The sequence below is a fragment of the Cardiocondyla obscurior genome, unplaced genomic scaffold (genome assembly GCF_019399895.1).
Source record: "Cardiocondyla obscurior isolate alpha-2009 unplaced genomic scaffold, Cobs3.1 scaffold60_0_130978, whole genome shotgun sequence".
Classification (NCBI taxonomy): domain Eukaryota; kingdom Metazoa; phylum Arthropoda; class Insecta; order Hymenoptera; family Formicidae; genus Cardiocondyla; species Cardiocondyla obscurior.
The window spans coordinates 19,201-38,083 of record NW_027228806.1 but is presented as its reverse complement, the minus strand read 5'-3'; the positions used below and the strand labels follow the sequence as shown (position 1 = coordinate 38,083).

The 18,883-nt window shown below is 41.5% G+C and overlaps 2 protein-coding genes across 2 annotated transcripts; one reads left to right on the top strand and one right to left on the bottom strand.

Annotated features, from left to right (window-relative positions):
• The first annotated feature begins 9,908 nt into the window (after window positions 1-9,908).
• Window positions 9,909-11,287, top strand: LOC139112880 (uncharacterized). Its single transcript, XM_070673864.1, has 2 exons — window positions 9,909-10,262; window positions 10,367-11,287. Exons 1-2 carry the CDS (start codon window positions 10,137-10,139, stop codon window positions 10,967-10,969), a joined length of 729 nt encoding a protein of 242 aa, XP_070529965.1. The 5' UTR covers window positions 9,909-10,136; the 3' UTR covers window positions 10,970-11,287.
• Window positions 11,288-16,882: 5,595 nt separating this feature from the next.
• LOC139112886 (uncharacterized) lies at window positions 16,883-18,671 on the bottom strand. Its single transcript, XM_070673870.1, has 2 exons — window positions 18,318-18,671; window positions 16,883-18,204 (listed from the first exon to the last, which is right to left on the bottom strand). Exons 1-2 carry the CDS (start codon window positions 18,441-18,443, stop codon window positions 17,602-17,604), a joined length of 729 nt encoding a protein of 242 aa, XP_070529971.1. The 5' UTR covers window positions 18,444-18,671; the 3' UTR covers window positions 16,883-17,601.
• Between the last annotated feature and the right edge of the window lie 212 nt (window positions 18,672-18,883).

Sequence of the window (18,883 nt, the reverse complement as noted above, 5' to 3'; positions counted from 1 at the left end):
AGTATGCGCCCGCGGTTACGTTACATTCGATGCGAATAATATTCAGATTGATTATATTGATCGGTAAGTCGGACTCGTGCCACTTTCGCGGTTGCAGTACGCGATGCGGTGAGAATCCGAGAAGCGGTCCCAACGAGTTTGGTTTTGAAAAGTTCACTACGTACGCGGATTTGATCTCGCTTTTCATAGTGTTGAAGTTGGCGCGAATCGCTATCGAGAAATCATCATTCTTCTCATTCTTCTCATTCTTCTCGCTCTTCTCATTACGATTTCCATCGACGGTGTCGCGTTGTCGCGGCATCGCGTGTTTCAAAAATTTGTCTATGGCCTGTATCTCGTACGATCCCTCGGGAATCGTAATTTCTTTACCGTCCGTGCCATAGTAAAATTTGTTGTTCGTAGAATCGACGTTCGGTATGGTGTTGTAAGTCGCAAAGTCCGTGAGCCCGAGCTCGTAATCACCGTCACTGAGATCCAACGCCGGTGAGTAGCTCGAATGGAGAACACTGCTCCTACCGGTTAACGTGAGCGTGATCGACATGTTTGAAGTGATACTGAGGCAAAGTGCGTCGCGACGTCAGTTTTTAAACGTAATCGCGTCGATTGTACTTAAAAAACGTAGACACAGCTGTCCGCAGATACTCTGATCGTACGTTTGATAAGATCGTCGATTGTACTCTATCGATGAGACGTTGACTCCGAGATATCGCACCAATTCCACAGGCGGTCGGAGATTACCGAAGCCGTCAAAGTACGCGACGCGATCTCCCCTTTTGGCGTACGCTACCCAGTGAGTCCCCGGACCCGTCACGTTATCCAGGTTCACGATACCGCTCTCGTTTGTACGTGCGCCACTCGTAGGTAGGGCGTCGCGCATAAATACACCTCTGAAATAAGGAACGCGCATACGTCTGGCCAGATGATTTAATTGCACGTTCGTAGTAGCACCCGTGGGCATTTTTAACGTCTTCTCGACGTTTTTTTTTCTTCCTCTCTTCGCAACAGTCGTACCTCTGCCGTACCTGTACGGCTTGAGAGAGAGACCCCGTCCACCGTTGTACGGGGCCAGATGTACGCCGGATCCACCGGCTGCTGCGCGCGCAGCTCTTCTCTCATTTACAGCTCTCGCTATACTCGCAGCTCCACCGACAAGCGATCCGACTGCGCCGAGAATCGGAATAATCGGCAGCATGCCGCCGCGCTTTGCTGTTGGAAGCATGCGTTTTTGCGAATCGTACTTCTCCGCCTCTTCGTAATCGTTCTGTTTCTCACAGTCCTCAACCTCTTCCTAGTTGTAGTAGACATACCCATGCCAATTTTCGTTTTAGCTTTCATCGCAGCCCACACGGCTGCTGCGGCGGCTCTCTCACGTAAGCCTGAATCTCTCGCTATAACGCGTTTTCCCGCTCTCTTGGCGAGTTCTCTGTCCGCTGCGTGTCTGTCCGTGAGATCGTTGCTTCGCGCGTACGCCAAGTCGTGCTCGCGACACGCTTCGTCCAACGGATTGATGCCTCGATCACCTCTCGCTATGCGTTCCTTCAATCGAGTTCCCGGGCCACAAAATTGATAACCGGGGATGTGCAGTTCGAAGGGAAGGGCGTTTATCGCGCGATTCAACAGACCCTTGCCGCAGCACTTTACTTCCGACGAATCGGTAGACGACGTTGACACTCGCCGCACTCTCGGATTAACGGAGCAGGTCCGTCGATGTGCGTTTCTTGCCAGGGTTGATTGTAATGCTCGAGGCACCTGCGGTAGGTTCGAACCTCCGGATCTTCCGTCAAGTGCGCGGGAAGTTTGTCCCACACGTGATGAATGTAATCACCGCAAACGTGCAGTAACACGTCCTTTGGTATGGTGCTCAACTGTTCCGCGGTTAAGTTCAACACGTCAAGAGGATGTTTCAGCGCGAGATACATATCGATTAATGAGCTATTCGCAGGTTCGCGCGACTATAAATAGGCGCGCGAGCGGTTGTCTCCGTACAGCGGGGACAAGATGCGATTCGTGCGACAACCGCAGACGATACGCGTCGCGAATTGTGACGATAGATTACGATTAATGGATAGTCTCGAGGGAGAGAAAATACGCAGGCACGGTGAGATGCTGCCAAACACCGTGCGCGCGATCGTGTGCGGTCCATCAAACTGCGGTAAAACGAACGTTCTGATCAGTCTGTTGGAAAGTCCGCACGGTTTGCGTTTCGAGAACGTGTACGTGTACTCGAAATCGCTGCAACAGCCCAAGTATCAGTACTTGGAACATCTGCTGACACCGATCGACGAGATAGGCTATTTCACGTTTTCCAACAACAGCGACGTCGTTCCACCGAGTGAGGCACTTCCGCATTCGATTTTCATCTTCGACGATATCGCGTGCGACAAGCAAGACGCCGTGAGGGAGTACTTCGCGATGGGTCGTCACTCGAACGTAGACTGCTTTTATCTGTGTCAGTCGTACGCGAGGATACCCAAGCATCTAATACGCGATAACGCAAATCTGCTGATCCTGTTCAAACAGGACGGAACCAATCTGAAACACGTGTACAACGATCACGTCAACACCGACATGTCGTACGACGAGTTCAGTGCGTTGTGTCGCGAATGCTGGCAACATGATCACGGTTTCGCGGTAATCGACAAGGACAGTCCGCTCGACAACGGGCGATACAGGCGAGGATTCGACGTGTTTGCGGTACCGTCGAGTTGATTTTTAACAGATTGATAATATCGCGTGACAATCAGTCGTCGAAGACGCTTCGTCGAGAACGGATCGCGCGATACGATCGATATGACGGGGAGAAACGACAACCATGACGCGCGCGAGCATGAAAAGATTACGCGGGAGATCGAGAAGACGAGCGAGGCGATTCGCAGGAAGCATCGAGCTATAAAGACCGACACGATCGACGCCGACATCGCGTCGGAGAAGCGCCTCAAGCCCATCGTCGAACCTCTAAAGCGGATGGTCGAGACCGTCGAGGAATCCGGTATCGCGGTACCGAAGGTGGAGTCGAAATCGGAGCGATTGACACCGAAACTGGAGCGACGATTGTGGTCGACACCAAAACCCGAACGGCGTTTAAACGCCACGTTTGACGATTCGTTGTCGTCGGCAACGTTAGGCGATACGATCGTAGCTAATCCGTCATTGAGTGATACGACCGTAGATTCGTACGTTACGACCGAAGACGTCGAACTTCCGTCGACGCCACGGCCCCGGACATCAACGCCGCGGTCCGGCATATCGACGCCGCGACCTGGCGTATCGACACCGCGACCCAGCGTATCGCTGGCAACGATGTACCTTGAAGCGGCGAGCGGTGACAGAAGAATAAATATCGACGACGTTTTCGGTATATACTTTGACACAAACAAAGTAATGCTCGGAAACAAACACGTTGAATTCGACCATAAGAACGACGATATAATCATCGCTGGTAAGAGATATCCTGGAACGGAAGGTCTGTATGAGTTGATTTTCAAGAAGGTACCCGACGTAACTGCTTACACCGAGGCGGATAAACGTCACTACAAAAGCATACTCGAATCGACGAACGCGCATAAAAAAATTTCAGCGACGACGGTCGCGTCATGGGTAACAGAGGCTCAAAGTATTTGAAGGTGATCGCACCGCTGATGTCGGGCGATTCGGCCAGGAAATCGAGAAGAAAAAGTTCCGGTAAAGGATTACCTCACCTCATGACGTTAAACGATCACGCGATCGACTACGTGCACTGGGACGATCCTAACGAGCTCGTGGATCGTCTTCGATTGCTGGATGCTTCGCGTCGAGCCGGTCACAACGCTCACGATAACGAAATTCTGTCGATCGTCGAGGAACTGCGCGAGGCGGGTTTGATTATAAATTGATCGACCGGGAGGAATCGAGCGACAGAATCGATCATGTCTAGATCGCGCAAGTCGAGCGACGCAGGTCCCGAGAAAAGGCGACTCGTTGACGAGTTGCACGCCCCGGCGAGAAGAAACTTTCCGCGAAGACGCGTCGTGGTCAAGGGATACGACGATTTGTGGCAGGCTGATATCGTCGAGATGCAACCGTACGCGCGTTTCAACCGAGGTTACCGTTACATTCTCACCGTCATCGACGTACTCGGCAAGTATGCGTGGGCAATACCGCTGAAGAATAAAGGCGGCAGCGAAACGGCTGACGCTTTAGCGGAGTTGATGCGAAAAAGCGGGCGATGTCCGAAAAATTTACAAACCGATATGGGAAAAGAGTTTTACAACACCGACGTACAACGGCTCTTCACGAAACGCGGTGTCAATCATTACTCAACGTACTCGGTGTTAAAGGCGTCTGTAGTTGAGCGATTCAATCGCACACTCAAAAACATTATGTGGAAGATGTTTACGCTCAACGGCAATTACGAGTGGTGCGACGCGCTACCGCGTCTCGTAGACGAGTATAATAGGCGCAAGCATCGAACGATCGGCATGCGGCCCATCGACGTGACACCTGAGATCGCCAAGAAACTTCTTGACACCGTGTACAGCGCGATAAAGATAGCCGCTCCGGCCAAATTCAGGGTCGGTGATAAAGTACGCGTGAGCAAGTTTAAAATGATTTTCGAAAAGGGATACACTCCAAATTGGACCACCGAGGTTTTCACGATCGTCAAGGTGCAGCAAACCAATCCAGCAACCTATCTGCTCGAGGATTATCGCGGTGAGGCGATAGCCGGAGCGTTCTACGAGCATGAGTTGCACCGCGCGACACATCCGGACGTATATCTGGTGGAGAAGGTTCTGCGTAAGAAGGGTGACAAGGTCTACGTGAAATGGTTGGGATTTGATGGATCACACAATTCATGGATCGACAAAAACAGCATCGTTTAATAAAGTTTTTTTATTTTTACACATGTATATGCGATTCAATGTATTTAAAAATAAAAACTATATACTGCATAGATGTATATCCTTATTATTTTACACATTTATATGCGATTCGATGTATTTAAAATAATAAAATATAAAACTGCATACTACATACTGCATACTACATACTACATACTGCATACTACATACTGCATACTGCGTACATGTGTACTGCGTACATGTGTACTGCATACTGCGTACATGTGTACTGCATACTGCGTACATGTGTACTGTATACTACATACATGTGTACTGTATACATTAACGCAATCTATAATACATTAACGCAATCTATAATACATTTGATACATCTGTAATACATATATAATTATAGAGGTATGCGATAATGACCCCATGGTAAGGTGTTGGTCGAGTCTGGCACGAGATATCGCTTGTCATCATACGGACTCAAAGCGATCTTTGTCTCGGATACGGTGTACACTTGATGCAATTTCGATCTTACACACGATTGGTCGCGAGTCATAGCAATCTCATTCTCGAGACACTTGACATAATCGTCAAACGTTATAGTTCGCGCCACGACTCCACTCTTTACACCTTTTGCTTTTTTAGTGTCACTTTTACCGTCCACCTTGATCGCGTACATTTTCGCTCTGAGTCCTACAAATTCTGTAACAATCGCACCGTTGCACTCATCCTTCATTAAACCTGGTATTTTTTTGTTCGCGAGAGGCATACCGTACGCGTTATCAGGTGGATAGTCGCTCGTGTCGAACCGAGCGATATCACGCTTCATCATCTCGTATACATCGTCACACTGGACGCTGTACACGAGACTATCCGTGTCGGTATACATGACGCTACATTTGTCTCCAAAAGTTGGTAACATGTACTCGTGATGAAACTCGTACAAACACACCTTAGATATGTCAGTAGACATACCAACGTATATCGGCTTAGCGAATTTTACCTCGAGTTTACGCAATTCCACAGCCACCAAATTTTCCGCGAATACACTTCTACTGTGAAAATTAGGTTTGGCGATCATCGCTTCCACACCGTACCGACCGTCCCACTGCGAGAGCAATCGAACGTCGACGCGATTTCGTACGTTCTCCATCGTTTTACCAAACACCGCATTGTTCATAAGTTTAAACAAATTTTTCTCGAAATCATTGGTCGCGCGAGTTCGATGTCGCGTGTTGAGCTCGATGTAATCGCGCAACCATGCTGACTGAGTGAATCGCAGCGCGCGGTAAACCTTGATGACGCGAAGACCATGACGCGTGCACAGCTGCAGATTGCGATAGTGTATGATGTATCGCTTCTTATCGTACAGCGTAGCCAAAAGTTTTTTATCATGTTTTACCCCCGGTGGTTTCTCTCGTGTGGGACAGAACGGCAGATCGGAGTGCATGTCGTGCACGCTTGCAGGATACTCGAGATCCACCTCAAGGATATAACCCGTGGGCGAGTCCACGGCGATCGCGTCTACGTCGAGGTTCGCGAGTTCTTGGTCGTTGGCCCATTCAAAATCCGCGTACGGTAACGGCTGACACATAGCCCAACCGTACAAGTTGTTTACATCGTAATACACGATGTACGACGAAGGTTTCAACGAGTCGTACCCCGACCGCATGTATCTGTTATTAGCTCGCGCGTATCTGTTGGAGCATTGACTGAGACCGCCGCGTATACCGCGTTCGACGAACATCACCATATCGATGTCAGTTAATAGTTCAAAATTAATACGCGTATGCTTGAGCATCGCGTCCCACGTGAAACCGGGCAAGGTGTAATAGTGCGCGGGATCGAGTCCGTAACTTTCGACGCATCTATCGCGAAAATTTTCAAATACGTCAGCCAATAACAATACATCGGTTTTGAGGTACAGATCGCTGTACTCGCCTAAAGTTCGAATAGAGAATTGCTGCCATACGGTCTCGGCGTGCGCGTAATCTGTCTCACTCACCGTGTCACCGGTCAGCGAGCTGAAGAACGATTCGCGCGACGGTAGGCTCGACTCATTTAATCTTTCAACGCTGTCGACGTACTCGTACGGAAATATACCTTTTCGTGTCAAGAGATTGAAATTTTCCTCTGAAAGTTTTGCAAATTCACCGCGCAAGATTCGCATTTTATCTTTAATGAGTAAAGACGATAATTTGTCAAGGCTAGCGTTCAAAAATTTGTACGAATCTATAAAGCGCAATTTTATCGCAGTTCGCAAGTCCTGTCCCTTAGCTGTATCGTTTACATGTTTTGTAAAAGAAATGTATTTTTCCTTCGTTATCGGCAACAAATCGACTTTACCCTCATACGCCGTGGTGATTTCCTTTATGACAAAGTGTGCGTCGTAGCCTGACAAATTATGAAACACGACGGGGATGTAACGCGTGTCGCGGTATTGCAAGTTACATTTTGAGTGCGCGGGACCTCTATACCGACCGGTCATATGGCAATGATCGCGCACACGCTTCTCGTCCACCGCAAACGGACTTTCACACACGTGGCATACTGTCGCGTTCTCATGCTCCTCGCGCTGCATATTCGACAAAGTCTCCATCGGGATGGTTTTCAATATTATAATTTTTACGCGATGAGCCAGTTTCACTAACTGCTCAACGAACCACTCGATGCAATCGAGTCCGCGATGATATTCATATCTTGACAGCGACTCGTCGAACGAGCATCGCACGTAGTATCCCACGCTGAATACTTCATGACGTTGGTAGTTAAACGTCGTTTGCTCCGGCGACGATGGTGGATCGATCTTTCGCAACACGCACTCCAGATCGGCGTATACGATGAATGGTACGCGTTCCTTGTTGTAGTGATTGGAAAAGCTGAGCCATTTGTCATCCTCGCTAGGTAGTCGTATAGCGCAGTTGTTTAAAGTTCCACAATCCACGATATGAATCTTAAATTTCTCGCTCGAATTAAAGTAATGAAGACACCTAAAATAAAATATTTTTTAATATATTAAAAAAAAAATCAAATGAAATATTCAAAATTATACGTACCGATCACAAATATATTTACGATGCTCGCGTCCGCTTAGTTGTGAGCTGATGAGACGTGACAGATCACTGATACATGCAAAGTGTCCTACTTCCTGTTTATCGTTGTCGTCGTCGCGTTGTACGTACAATAAATTTACATGTTTCTCTTTCTTCTCGTTAGTGAGGTGTACAGGTAGAACGTTAATTTCTTTTCCACATCTCTCAGTGGCGTACACATTGATCGAGATATCGTTTAATCGTTCGAGTCTCGCAACGTCTTTAAGAGTCGCGGGAAACTGTACACCCTCGACGTTCAACACCGTTGTGTAATGCGGGTACGACGATTCCCGATTCACGTTCTGCTTCGCGGGATACAGAGCCGCCACTACCGACCACGCGAGACACTTATCGTCCATCGACTTTACACATATCACTGCTTTTTTAGCGGCTAACTTCCGTGGCAATGTAACGTAGCATCCCACGCGCATCGGATTGTACTTATTTACGTTGATTATCAAATTCAAAATTCGCGACAACGCCCATCCGCTGTCACGCTCCTGAAACTCCTCGAGAGAAGCCAGCGTGGGTTCGACAACGTGTAGCCGGTACCACTCGCGCACATCCGTTTCTTGAAAAATCTCACAGTTTTTCGTGGTTATACTTTTGTTGGCGCGTTTGTCCCCAGCCGTAAACTCACCGTTGAACGCAGTATTCACTTTTACACAATTGTTTTTAAGCACGATGTCTCGTATGCGCTCGTATACCACGTTACCGGCATCCTCCAGGAATCGCAGCGGCTCGATATAGTTTGTGTTTATCACCACACCCGTTGCGATACGACTTTTGAACGCGGTCTCGATCTCACGCCAATCGAGTTCATTAGTCGTTTTGTCACCATCACCGTCGGCAGCACTAGTGCTCGCGTACTCACCACCCTGGTGCACGTAACGTTCGTATAAATGTTTCTTGGCACCCAGGAGTCGCGCGATACTCGCCACCGTGGATTGCGCGCACCCGACGGATACGCGCGCTCGCTTAGCGCGGCTACGTTCCTCGAGCTGATTTACTAGCTCGTCACATCTTTCAGCCCAAGTGAAAAATTCTACCAAGGTAGTCACGGTGTTAGCCTGCAGCAGGAGTTGGCGCTCTTCTTCTTCGAGGAGACTTCGATCCATTTTTATGTTTATCATACGTCTCGCGCACTCAAAAGTTGAAAGACAACAACAGTAGCAATAAGTACGACAAAGACAACGATATTAACGATAAATACGACATTAACAATAAATACAACAAAACAACAACATTAGCGATAAATACAACAAAAACAACGACATAAGCAAGACAACATTAGCAATAAATACAACAAAAAGAAACTACATTAGCAATTAACGCGAATGTATAATCGAAGTACATTGCTCGTTCACGCAGTTGTGCACACCGGGCACATATCACACGAGATTATAACAAACGTTGCAGCTTTGCAATTCGAGCACCACGTACCGTAGAGACTGTCATAAGATCCTACAACGTGTTTGCGAATCTTGAAGATGGGGTCATATAAATCGTATTGCATCGATATCAAACAAGAAGCGCACACGTTGTATCCTCGCTCGTCACCGTAATAAAAATATATAGCGCAAAATTTCGTACGCGGAGTAATCGCGCTTAAATTCTGCAAATTGATCGTTTTCCGCGTAGTATTTTCAACCATTTCATCGTCGTCGGTGTTGCAAGCACTATCCTCCGACAAGGGATGAATCTCGATTTCTTCATCAACTTCGATTTCGTCATCAACTTCTATTTCTTCATCAACTTCGATTTCTTCGTTGTTCATTTCATACATAGTCGTCGATCGCTCAATCACTAATGAGATTCACGCATTGTGACAAAAGAGGTATAACGAATGCATTATATCCTACCCCTACTACCAATTAATCATGTGATTTCATTTCTTACCCTCTCTCAAATTATATTGAGTCATTTGCTAATATTAAAAAACCGTTAGTAAAAACCGTTAGCTTATCTCTTTCAGATAAAAATTCGGTTACCCTCGTCTAAAATTATTTTAAAAAACTTTTACTTCTCGGAATTAAAAACGTTGACTTATTTCTTTCCGACAAAAGAAATGTACACCCATCGAATAGCAACTACCCTCTGTTTTGCAGAGTCTTTGCGTTTAGCCGCACAGCCTTTGATCTCTGCATAGTCTATTTTATAAATGAGGGTTGAAGCGAGTGCACATATGTTTACGAGGGCAAAGTGAGTGAGAACGAGAATGATAATTTTTATCTCTATAAACATGAAAACAATTTGGCTCAAGATGAATCCTTCAACCGTCGAGCAGTCAGTTCCTTGCAACCACTCATCAGTAATTGATCGTCATCGTTTGTCACCAAAAATTGTAAGTATATATTCTTATATATTCTTAAATATTTTTAAAACCATTTTAATACATAAAAATTTATAATTTTATACTTTTTTAAATTTTTTAATTTATTTTTTCAGATGATTTCCAACATCGACGTAAGACAGCTGTCCACTTGGCCGATTGAGGTACGCGTGGTACGCGTACAATCACCTACAATGTTTTGGGTGAAATTAATCAACGATGAAGCAGCTCATAAGGAAATGCTGGAACGAATGGCCTTACGCATGAGATTTGCAGCATCTCAACTGATACTGTCACCGAATGAAATAATAATAGGAACTCTCGTTGCCATCCGCGAAGGTTCAAAATGGCAAAGAGGGATCATCGAGTACGTCGGTGCTACTTCGATTACTGTAAATCTTCGCGACTGGGCTCGCACAACTGAAAGAATGCCGCATGAATGTTTACGACTAGAGAGCCAATTCCATGAAATGAGGTGGCAAGCAATACCATGTGTTTTAAATGGAATCTTGCCTCTGCGAGCTCAGGTATGGACGGAGCAGGAGGTTGTGCACGCAAAAATCATCATGGAAAAAACGCAGGGATGGATCATTATCAATGATGTTCTCAGTGACAATGCTGCACTTGTTTCATATCTCAGAGGCGGGCAAACGGAAAACGTGCCTATGATAGATGTATCTACATTATTTATACAAATAGGTATTGCAAAAAAAATTTAAATGGGATAAAACGCCGACTGAATCAGTTGCATCGCAAACACAGTGAAAAAACAATATCGTTATGTGCGGTGTGTAAAAAGGGTGTTAAAAAGAACCTTAGGTTCGTTCATATGAATATCCGCTTCTAATCATGAGTGTATTTACGAACACACTTATGAAAGCAGGGATAGAAACGCAGCACGGAATTTTTTTCATTGTTCGCTCGTCAATCGGACGGTGAGGATCTCAAAAAAATTATCAGTAAAAAAGTGATTATCTATCTGCTCTTGTTATTTTGACTCTTGTTTGTATAATTGTTGTTTTTTGTTGTATATTTGTCGGGTTTTTTCCATTTATTAAAAAAATGAGTTGTCGTGATTTTTTAATTCGAGTGTGCCAACGACAAAATTGTAATAAATATCATGAAATACGCCGATGTACAAAAAATAATTGTACTCAAGGCAGCTCCTGTAAATACGTACATTTACGCCAAGAAGAAGTCGATAACATTAATAATAATATAAGACCACACAGTAAGGAGGCATATGATGAATTGAAGCGAATTGCATATCTCCTACGTGAAACATACCCGGAGGAACAAAAAAAAAAATCATGCACGCTCAATTTATTAGGCGAATGTTTATGGTCCTGTGTAGCATGTGGAACTGCAGATGCAGAACTGCCAACACGTAAGTATTTACTGTTGTACTAAGATTTTTACTCAATTAAAAAAAATTTTACTTAACAAATTTTTTTTTCAGGAAACATGCCAACCTGCAATTATTGCGAAGTGAAATTAATTGAAGGGTTCAAGGCACTGGTATGCGGCCATGCATACTGTAAATATTGCATACCATTTCTTCCGTTTAGTGTTGACCCTCTGCCATGTTACTATTGCAGTACTTGCAAAGCGTGGAAAGTAAAAATAAACCTATGTAAGTACATGTCAATATCTTAATAACCAATATCTTAATAACTAATATGATAATTTATTAATTTATACTTTTTTCTTTTCCAGATAATGACTAAAAAAAAAAGGAACTGCCATTATGTTTAAAATCTGTATCATTTAAAATCTGAATCATTTTTAATCTGTATCTTTAATTAGCCTTTGTCATATATAATTAGCTTGTGTCGTATATAATCAGCCTGTGTTGTTTATAATTAGCTTTTTGTAATCATGTTATTGTTGTAATCATGCTATTTTTGTAATTTTAAAAAGATATAATCATAGGATAACATCATTTTTTATAAATAATAGTTTGTACATCATTAGCTTTAATTTATTACAATTCTAATTTTGTAGAAAATAGTTTAAGCTCTTACGATAATATATATTCAATAAAAATGTTAAAAGTGAAAAAAAAAAATTTCGTTTTTTTTTTTGTACATCATTAGCTTTAATTTATTACAATTCTAATTTTGTAGAAAATAGTTTAAGCTCTTACGATAATATATATTCAATAAAAATGTTAAAAGTAAAAAGAAAAAAATTTCGTTTTTTTTTTATGCTCTCACACTCTTAAAATTGCGTTTATTAAAGTAATGAAATAATGAAGAAATCAATGTAATTAAAAAAAAAGGCAAATTTTATTTTTTCAATTCAATGTAATTAAAAAAACAAATTTTATTTTTATCTTAAATGCCATGTTAATAATACTAGAACATTGTTTTACACTATATTAATCTTATATTAATCTTATATTAATCTTATATTAATATTACTACGTAAATAAAAAAATACAAAAAATATAAAATACAAAAATATAAAAAATACAAAAATACAAAAAAATACAAAAATACAAAAATACAAAAATACAAAAATACAAAAATATAAAAAAATGTAAAATTACAAAAGCGGTTATACAAAAGCGGTTATACAATCAAATACATCAAAAGCGGTTATACAATCAAAATACATCAAAAGTCATTATACAACAAAAGTGATTATACAACAAAAGCATTATTTGAAAAACGTGGTAAAAAATGTAGTGTATAATGGTAATAATGACAGAAAAAAATGGTAAAAAATTGTTAATATAAGAAATCGTATGATACTGTAGATTTGCACATGGGGCATTCAATTGTTAAAATATCTTCAGTTTGAATATAATCTGCACATTTTAAGGCACATGTGTAGCAATACACATGCTTACACCTTCCAGCACCAAATGTGTCTCTCGATACTTCCTCACAGCAAATAATGCACTCCATTTTTTCAGCATGTGCAATATGTCGCCGATTACAATTTTCCCTTTGGCATCTTCCAGATTTATAATCGCCGCATATATTTGTGTTTTGAAGAGTTCGCCCCACCTCTGCCCTCATCCGATCGGACGCCTTCCCAGTTCGTTCGTATCGGGCTTGCTCAACACTTGTAATATGCAAGTATAAGCAAGTACTGTTGCGGCACGTCGTATTTTGGTATGAAAAACAATACTTGTACGTATGTACAAGATCGCATTGATTGGTGTTACAACGCCCTTTAATAAAATTTTCGCATAACTGACGTTTCTCTAAAATATAATAACACGTTATAATCATACCACAATATAAATTGTAATTTATAAGATATGTACCTTGCTTTCCAAAATAAGCCATTTTCACTAATAAGTATAATACTCTGTACAAAAACAACAAAATTACAAAACTACAACAGCAAAACTACAACAGCGAATAAGCCACACAAAATTTCTTCATAGAGATCCTTCTCTATACGATGTTAAGACAACGAATGATGCCGAAACAGTATGGTGTTCACTGCTCACGCAGTGGTTGAAGAAGGAGAAACAAACTCGGTGGTCAAAATAAACGATAAGAAAGCGTGAGACACTGACGGAGAACGAATATATTTTTCTCGCATAAGCGTACATATGTAAAAAGAAAAATTTTTTAGGTGAACCATAAAATACAAAAAAAGTTTTTTTACCACCAGGCATGAAAAGATTCGTATCTAGTGAAAGCATGCAGATTGCACATTTTTTAAAGCATGCATGTTGCACATCTTGAAGCGATTGCTAACAGGGATATGTGAGTGAGTGAGTGAGAGCGTGAAAGGGTGCGAGCGTGAACGCAAACGACACTTGACCATAAGAAACTAATGAGTGTGAGATAGAGTGTGAGATAGAGTGTGAGAGAGCATAATAGATACTTGAACGCGAAACCGAATAGTAAGAAATACAAGGTGTTCAAAAAAAAAAACGAAATTTTTTTTTTTACATTTTTACATTTTTGATTATATTTTTTAAAATATACATTATTTTAAAATATACATTATTTTAAACATTATTTTAAACATTATTTTATACCGATTTTACATAAATGATTAATATAACAATGATAACAATGATAACAATGATAACAATGATAACAATGATAACAATGATGATTATAGTGATGATGATTATGGTGATGATTATGATGAAGGCGCCGGTGACGTTGGCTTCACGCTTTTTTGTAATTTGATGAAAGTGACGGCTTCACACCAAAAATAATTCTTCTGTAATAGAAAAAAATTTTTTTAATAATATTATACATAAATAACAAATTTTTTTTTTTTATTTTGTTTTTTAATACTTACCAATTATAGATTCCATAATTCGTGGAGCTCCTTTATCTTTGTCCAAGAAATTATTTTCCGCATGAGCAGTAATTGATAAAAAACGACATGAGCATAAAAAAACGACATGAGCATAAAAAACAACATGAGCATAAAAAAACAACATGAGCATAAAAACAACATGAGCATAAAAAAAAAACAACATGAGCTATGATGACAAAACGACGACGATGATGACAGTGACGATTACGACAAAGGCAGTGGTGACGACAAAGGCAGTGGTGACGACAAAGGTACTGGTGACATTTATGGATTGCATGACTGACACATATCTGAGTTTATAATAATTGCCAATGAATTATTACACTTATCGCAGTTGAAGACTTGTTCAATCAGAAGAACTTCATATGTTTCGGTGCGGTGACATCTCACCATTTTAAAGTCTTCATGCGCTAATAACTGTTCATCCATAAAGCATGGTATACAGTAAAATAGATAATCGTTAGTATAATAAAAAAAGATGCGGCAGTGCATTGTCTGATTGGTGATTTCGGTGGTGACTTCAGTTATTGCAACATCATCACCGATTTCACTAAACATCTGATCGAACATTTGTTGCATCTCCGTCATAAAATCTCCTTCAGACGCTGATTCTTCTTCATTTTCTTCCTCAGGATTTTCTCTATTTTCCTCTTCCACCTCACCCATATGATTTTGCATGAGCCCCTCCAAAACTTCATTAGCGTTATTGTCATCATTAGCGTTATTGTCATCATTAGCGTTATTGTCATCATTAGCGTTATTGTCATCGTTGTCATCATTCAAAAAGTTAAAGAAGCGTAAAGGTCTGAAGTCGTCCTCACTAATATCTTCATCCAGTCCTTCCGAAATTCTTTCTTTCCCCATTTTTCAAAAATATTCTTTTTTTCACTGTCAATTGAAACTAAACTGTCCGAACGTTTAAATCGTACTGGCCTCTCGGCACAAAACTTCCTTGCAACGTCGCAACGTCGCAACATCTTCAAAAATTTTCTTATCGTTAAAATAAGAAGAGGAATAAACACTTGAGCCCTGAGCCTACACAGTTATGTATCTTCATAGTTTACAGTTTTGTTTAATATTATATTTCAAAGCGAGATACTCCGCAAAAGGATCACGCGAGTCGTAGTCAATGGTGACAAACGCGTGAATAAGAGCGAGCGAACAAATACTTATTTGAGGGTGAAAGAATGAGAGAGTTACACTTAAGGAATTTAAAGATAACGGAGGAGCAATAGAATGAGTGAGGTTGCATGCTTTCTAGATCACAGCGTGATCCGTTGCAACGGATCAACATGAATATTATTTAAAAAATCTATTTAAAAAAATCTATTTAAAAATCTATTTAAAAAATCTTTAGTTGGAGGATGATACTTGCACGCTTAACGAGTGCGAGCGAGAGGGAACGATGGGGCGCATGATACTTTGCTTTCAACGGGTGCGAGCGAAAGGGAACGCTGGGCGCGCGACACTTGTGCGTTCAACGGGTGCGAGCGAGAGGGAACGATGAGCGCGCCATACTTTGCGTTCAACGAGTGCGAGCGAGAGAAAACGCTGGGCGCGCGACACTTGTGCGTTCAACGGTGCGAGCGAGAGGGAACGATGAGCGCGCCATACTTTGCGTTCAACGAGTGCGAGCGAGAGAAAACGCTGGGCGCGCGACACTTGTGCGTTCAACGGGTGCGAGTGAGAGGAGATTTTGTCTCGAAGCATTTAAAAAAGTAATACAATTTGGAAAAGAGGGGGGATTAAATTAAATACAATTTGGAAAAGAGGGGGATTAAATTAAAAGATTGATGAACACGCTCGCGCGTGTTCAGTAACGAAATTTCCTCCGATCGAGTCGCATCGTTATCGAGGGGACGCTGTGCGCGATACCTTGCGATCCACCGCTTGCCGCCGCCGCGCTTATCATTTTTTAAAAATAATATCGCATTTCAGTGTTTCGATGTTGTGCATTTCAGTGTTTCGATGTTGTTATTATTTTCTAAACAATTCGTTCCTAGAATCGCCGACACAGGGGCGATTTATAAATACCCACCCCCTCCCCGTATGACGTCATTGCCCCTTGCCCTAGGTCTCACGGACCCAGAACCGTTAACACCCCCTCTCCCCGCGTGACGTCATTACCCCTCGCCATAGGTCACACGTATAAACTAACACGAGGTGATCCAGAACCGGTGTTTATATTCCTACTAATAAAAATTATAAAATTAAAAAATTATAAAAAAAAAAAAAAAAAAAATTTATAAAAATAGTTTTTTAAAAAATAAAAATTATTTTTAAAAATAGAAAAAAACTTACTTTGAAATTTGTTATTTTTGCATGAGATGCAGTTCCACATGCATTCTCCGATTAATAATTTTGTACATGTATGCGGTTGTGCTTCCTTCGGGTACGTTTCTCGTAATAAAAATGCGATGCGTTTTACTTCGTGGTATATCCTCATCGTCATTGGTCGCACAAGGTTGTTAATATCGTCCACCTCATCTTGCGTGAGGTGGACGAATTTGCATGACCGACCGGCTAAGCACGATGCCTTTGTGCACCGCCGGATTTCGTGATGCATTTTACACTCAGCTCTCGAACATACCCGGATTAAGTAATCTCGACAACTCATGATGGTAAATTGGAAAAAAATAACAGGAGCTTTGGAAAAAACAGGAGCACAAAAAAACAACAAGAGCACAAAACAATAAAAAGCAAAAAAACAACAAAGAGCAAAAAAAAAAATTAAAAAACAACAAAGAGCATATAAAAACAACAGGAGCAATAATAAAACGACAATAGCATATATAAACAATAAAAGCAATTTTATCTGCAGTCTACACTCTCCGACTGACAAGTGAACAGTGAGAAAAAATATGTGCTGCGTTTCTATTCCCACCCCCGCTTCCATAAGTGTGTTCGTAAATGCGCTCATGATTAGAAGCGGATATACATATGAACGAACCTAAGGTCCTTTTTAACACCCTTTTTTACACATAGCACATAACGATATTGTTTTTTTTACTGTGTTTGCGGTGCAATTGATTCAGTTGACGTTTTATCCCATTTAATTTTTTTTTGCAATACCTATTTGTATAAATAATGTAGATACATCTATCATAGGCACGTTTTCCGTTTGTCCGCCTCTGAGGTATGAAACAAGTACAGCATTGTCACTGAGAACACCATTGATAATAATCCATCCCTGTGTTTTTTCCATGATGATTTTTGCGTGCACAACCTCCTGCTCCGTCCATACCTGAGCTCGCAGAGGCAAGATTCCATTTAAAACACATGGTATGGCCTGCCACTTCATTTCATGAAATTGGCTCTCTAGTCGTAAACATTCATGCGGCATTCTTTCAGTTGTGCGAGCCCAGTCGCGAAGATTTACAGTAATCGAAGTAGCACCGACGTACTCGATGATCCCTCTTTGCCATTTTGAACCTTCGCGGATGGCAACGAGAGTTCCTATTATTATTTCATTCGGTGACAGTATCAGTTGAGGTGCTGCAAATCTCATGCGTAAGGCCATTCGTTCCAGCATTTCCTTATGAGCTGCTTCATCGTTGATTAATTTCACCCAAAACATTGTAGGTGATTGTACGCGTACCACGCGTACCTCAATCGGCCAAGTGGACAGCTGTCTTACGTCGATGTTGGAAATCATCTGAAAAATAAATTAAAAAATTTTAAAAAGTATGAAATTATAAATTTTTATGTATTAAAATGGTTTAAAAAATATTTAAGAATATATAAGAATATATAAGAATATATACTTACAATTTTTGGTGACAAACGATGACGATCAATTACTGATGAGTGGTTGCAAGGAACTGACTGCTCGACGGTTGAAGGATTCATCTTGAGCCAAATTGTTTTCATGTTTATAGAGATAAAAATTATCATTCTCGTTCTCACTCACTTTGCCCTCGTAAACATATGTGCACTCGCTTCAACCCTCATTTATAAAATAGACTATGCAGAGATCAAAGGCTGTGCGGCTAAACGCAAAGACTCTGCAAAACAGAGGGTAGTTGCTATTCGATGGGTGTACATTTCTTTTGTCGGAAAGAAATAAGTCAACGTTTTTAATTCCGAGAAGTAAAAGTTTTTTAAAATAATTTTAGACGAGGGTAACCGAATTTTTATCTGAAAGAGATAAGCTAACGGTTTTTACTAACGGTTTTTAATATTAGCAAATGACTCAATATAATTTGAGAGAGGGTAAGAAATGAAATCACATGATTAATTGGTAGTAGGGGTAGGATATAATGCATTCGTTATACCTCTTTTGTCACAATGCGTGAATCTCATTAGTGATTGAGCGATCGACGACTATGTATGAA

Bases quoted from the DNA above. Each gene is read 5' to 3' on its own strand.
- LOC139112886 (XM_070673870.1), bottom strand. From the start codon at position 18,443: ATGATAATTTTTATCTCTATAAACATGAAAACAATTTGGCTCAAGATG. The intron at 18,205-18,317 runs GTAAGTATATAT...TTTATTTTTCAG, and splicing joins ATCGTTTGTCACCAAAAATT to ATGATTTCCAACATCGACGT.
- LOC139112880 (XM_070673864.1), top strand. From the start codon at position 10,137: ATGATAATTTTTATCTCTATAAACATGAAAACAATTTGGCTCAAGATG. The intron at 10,263-10,366 runs GTAAGTATATAT...TTATTTTTTCAG, and splicing joins ATCGTTTGTCACCAAAAATT to ATGATTTCCAACATCGACGT.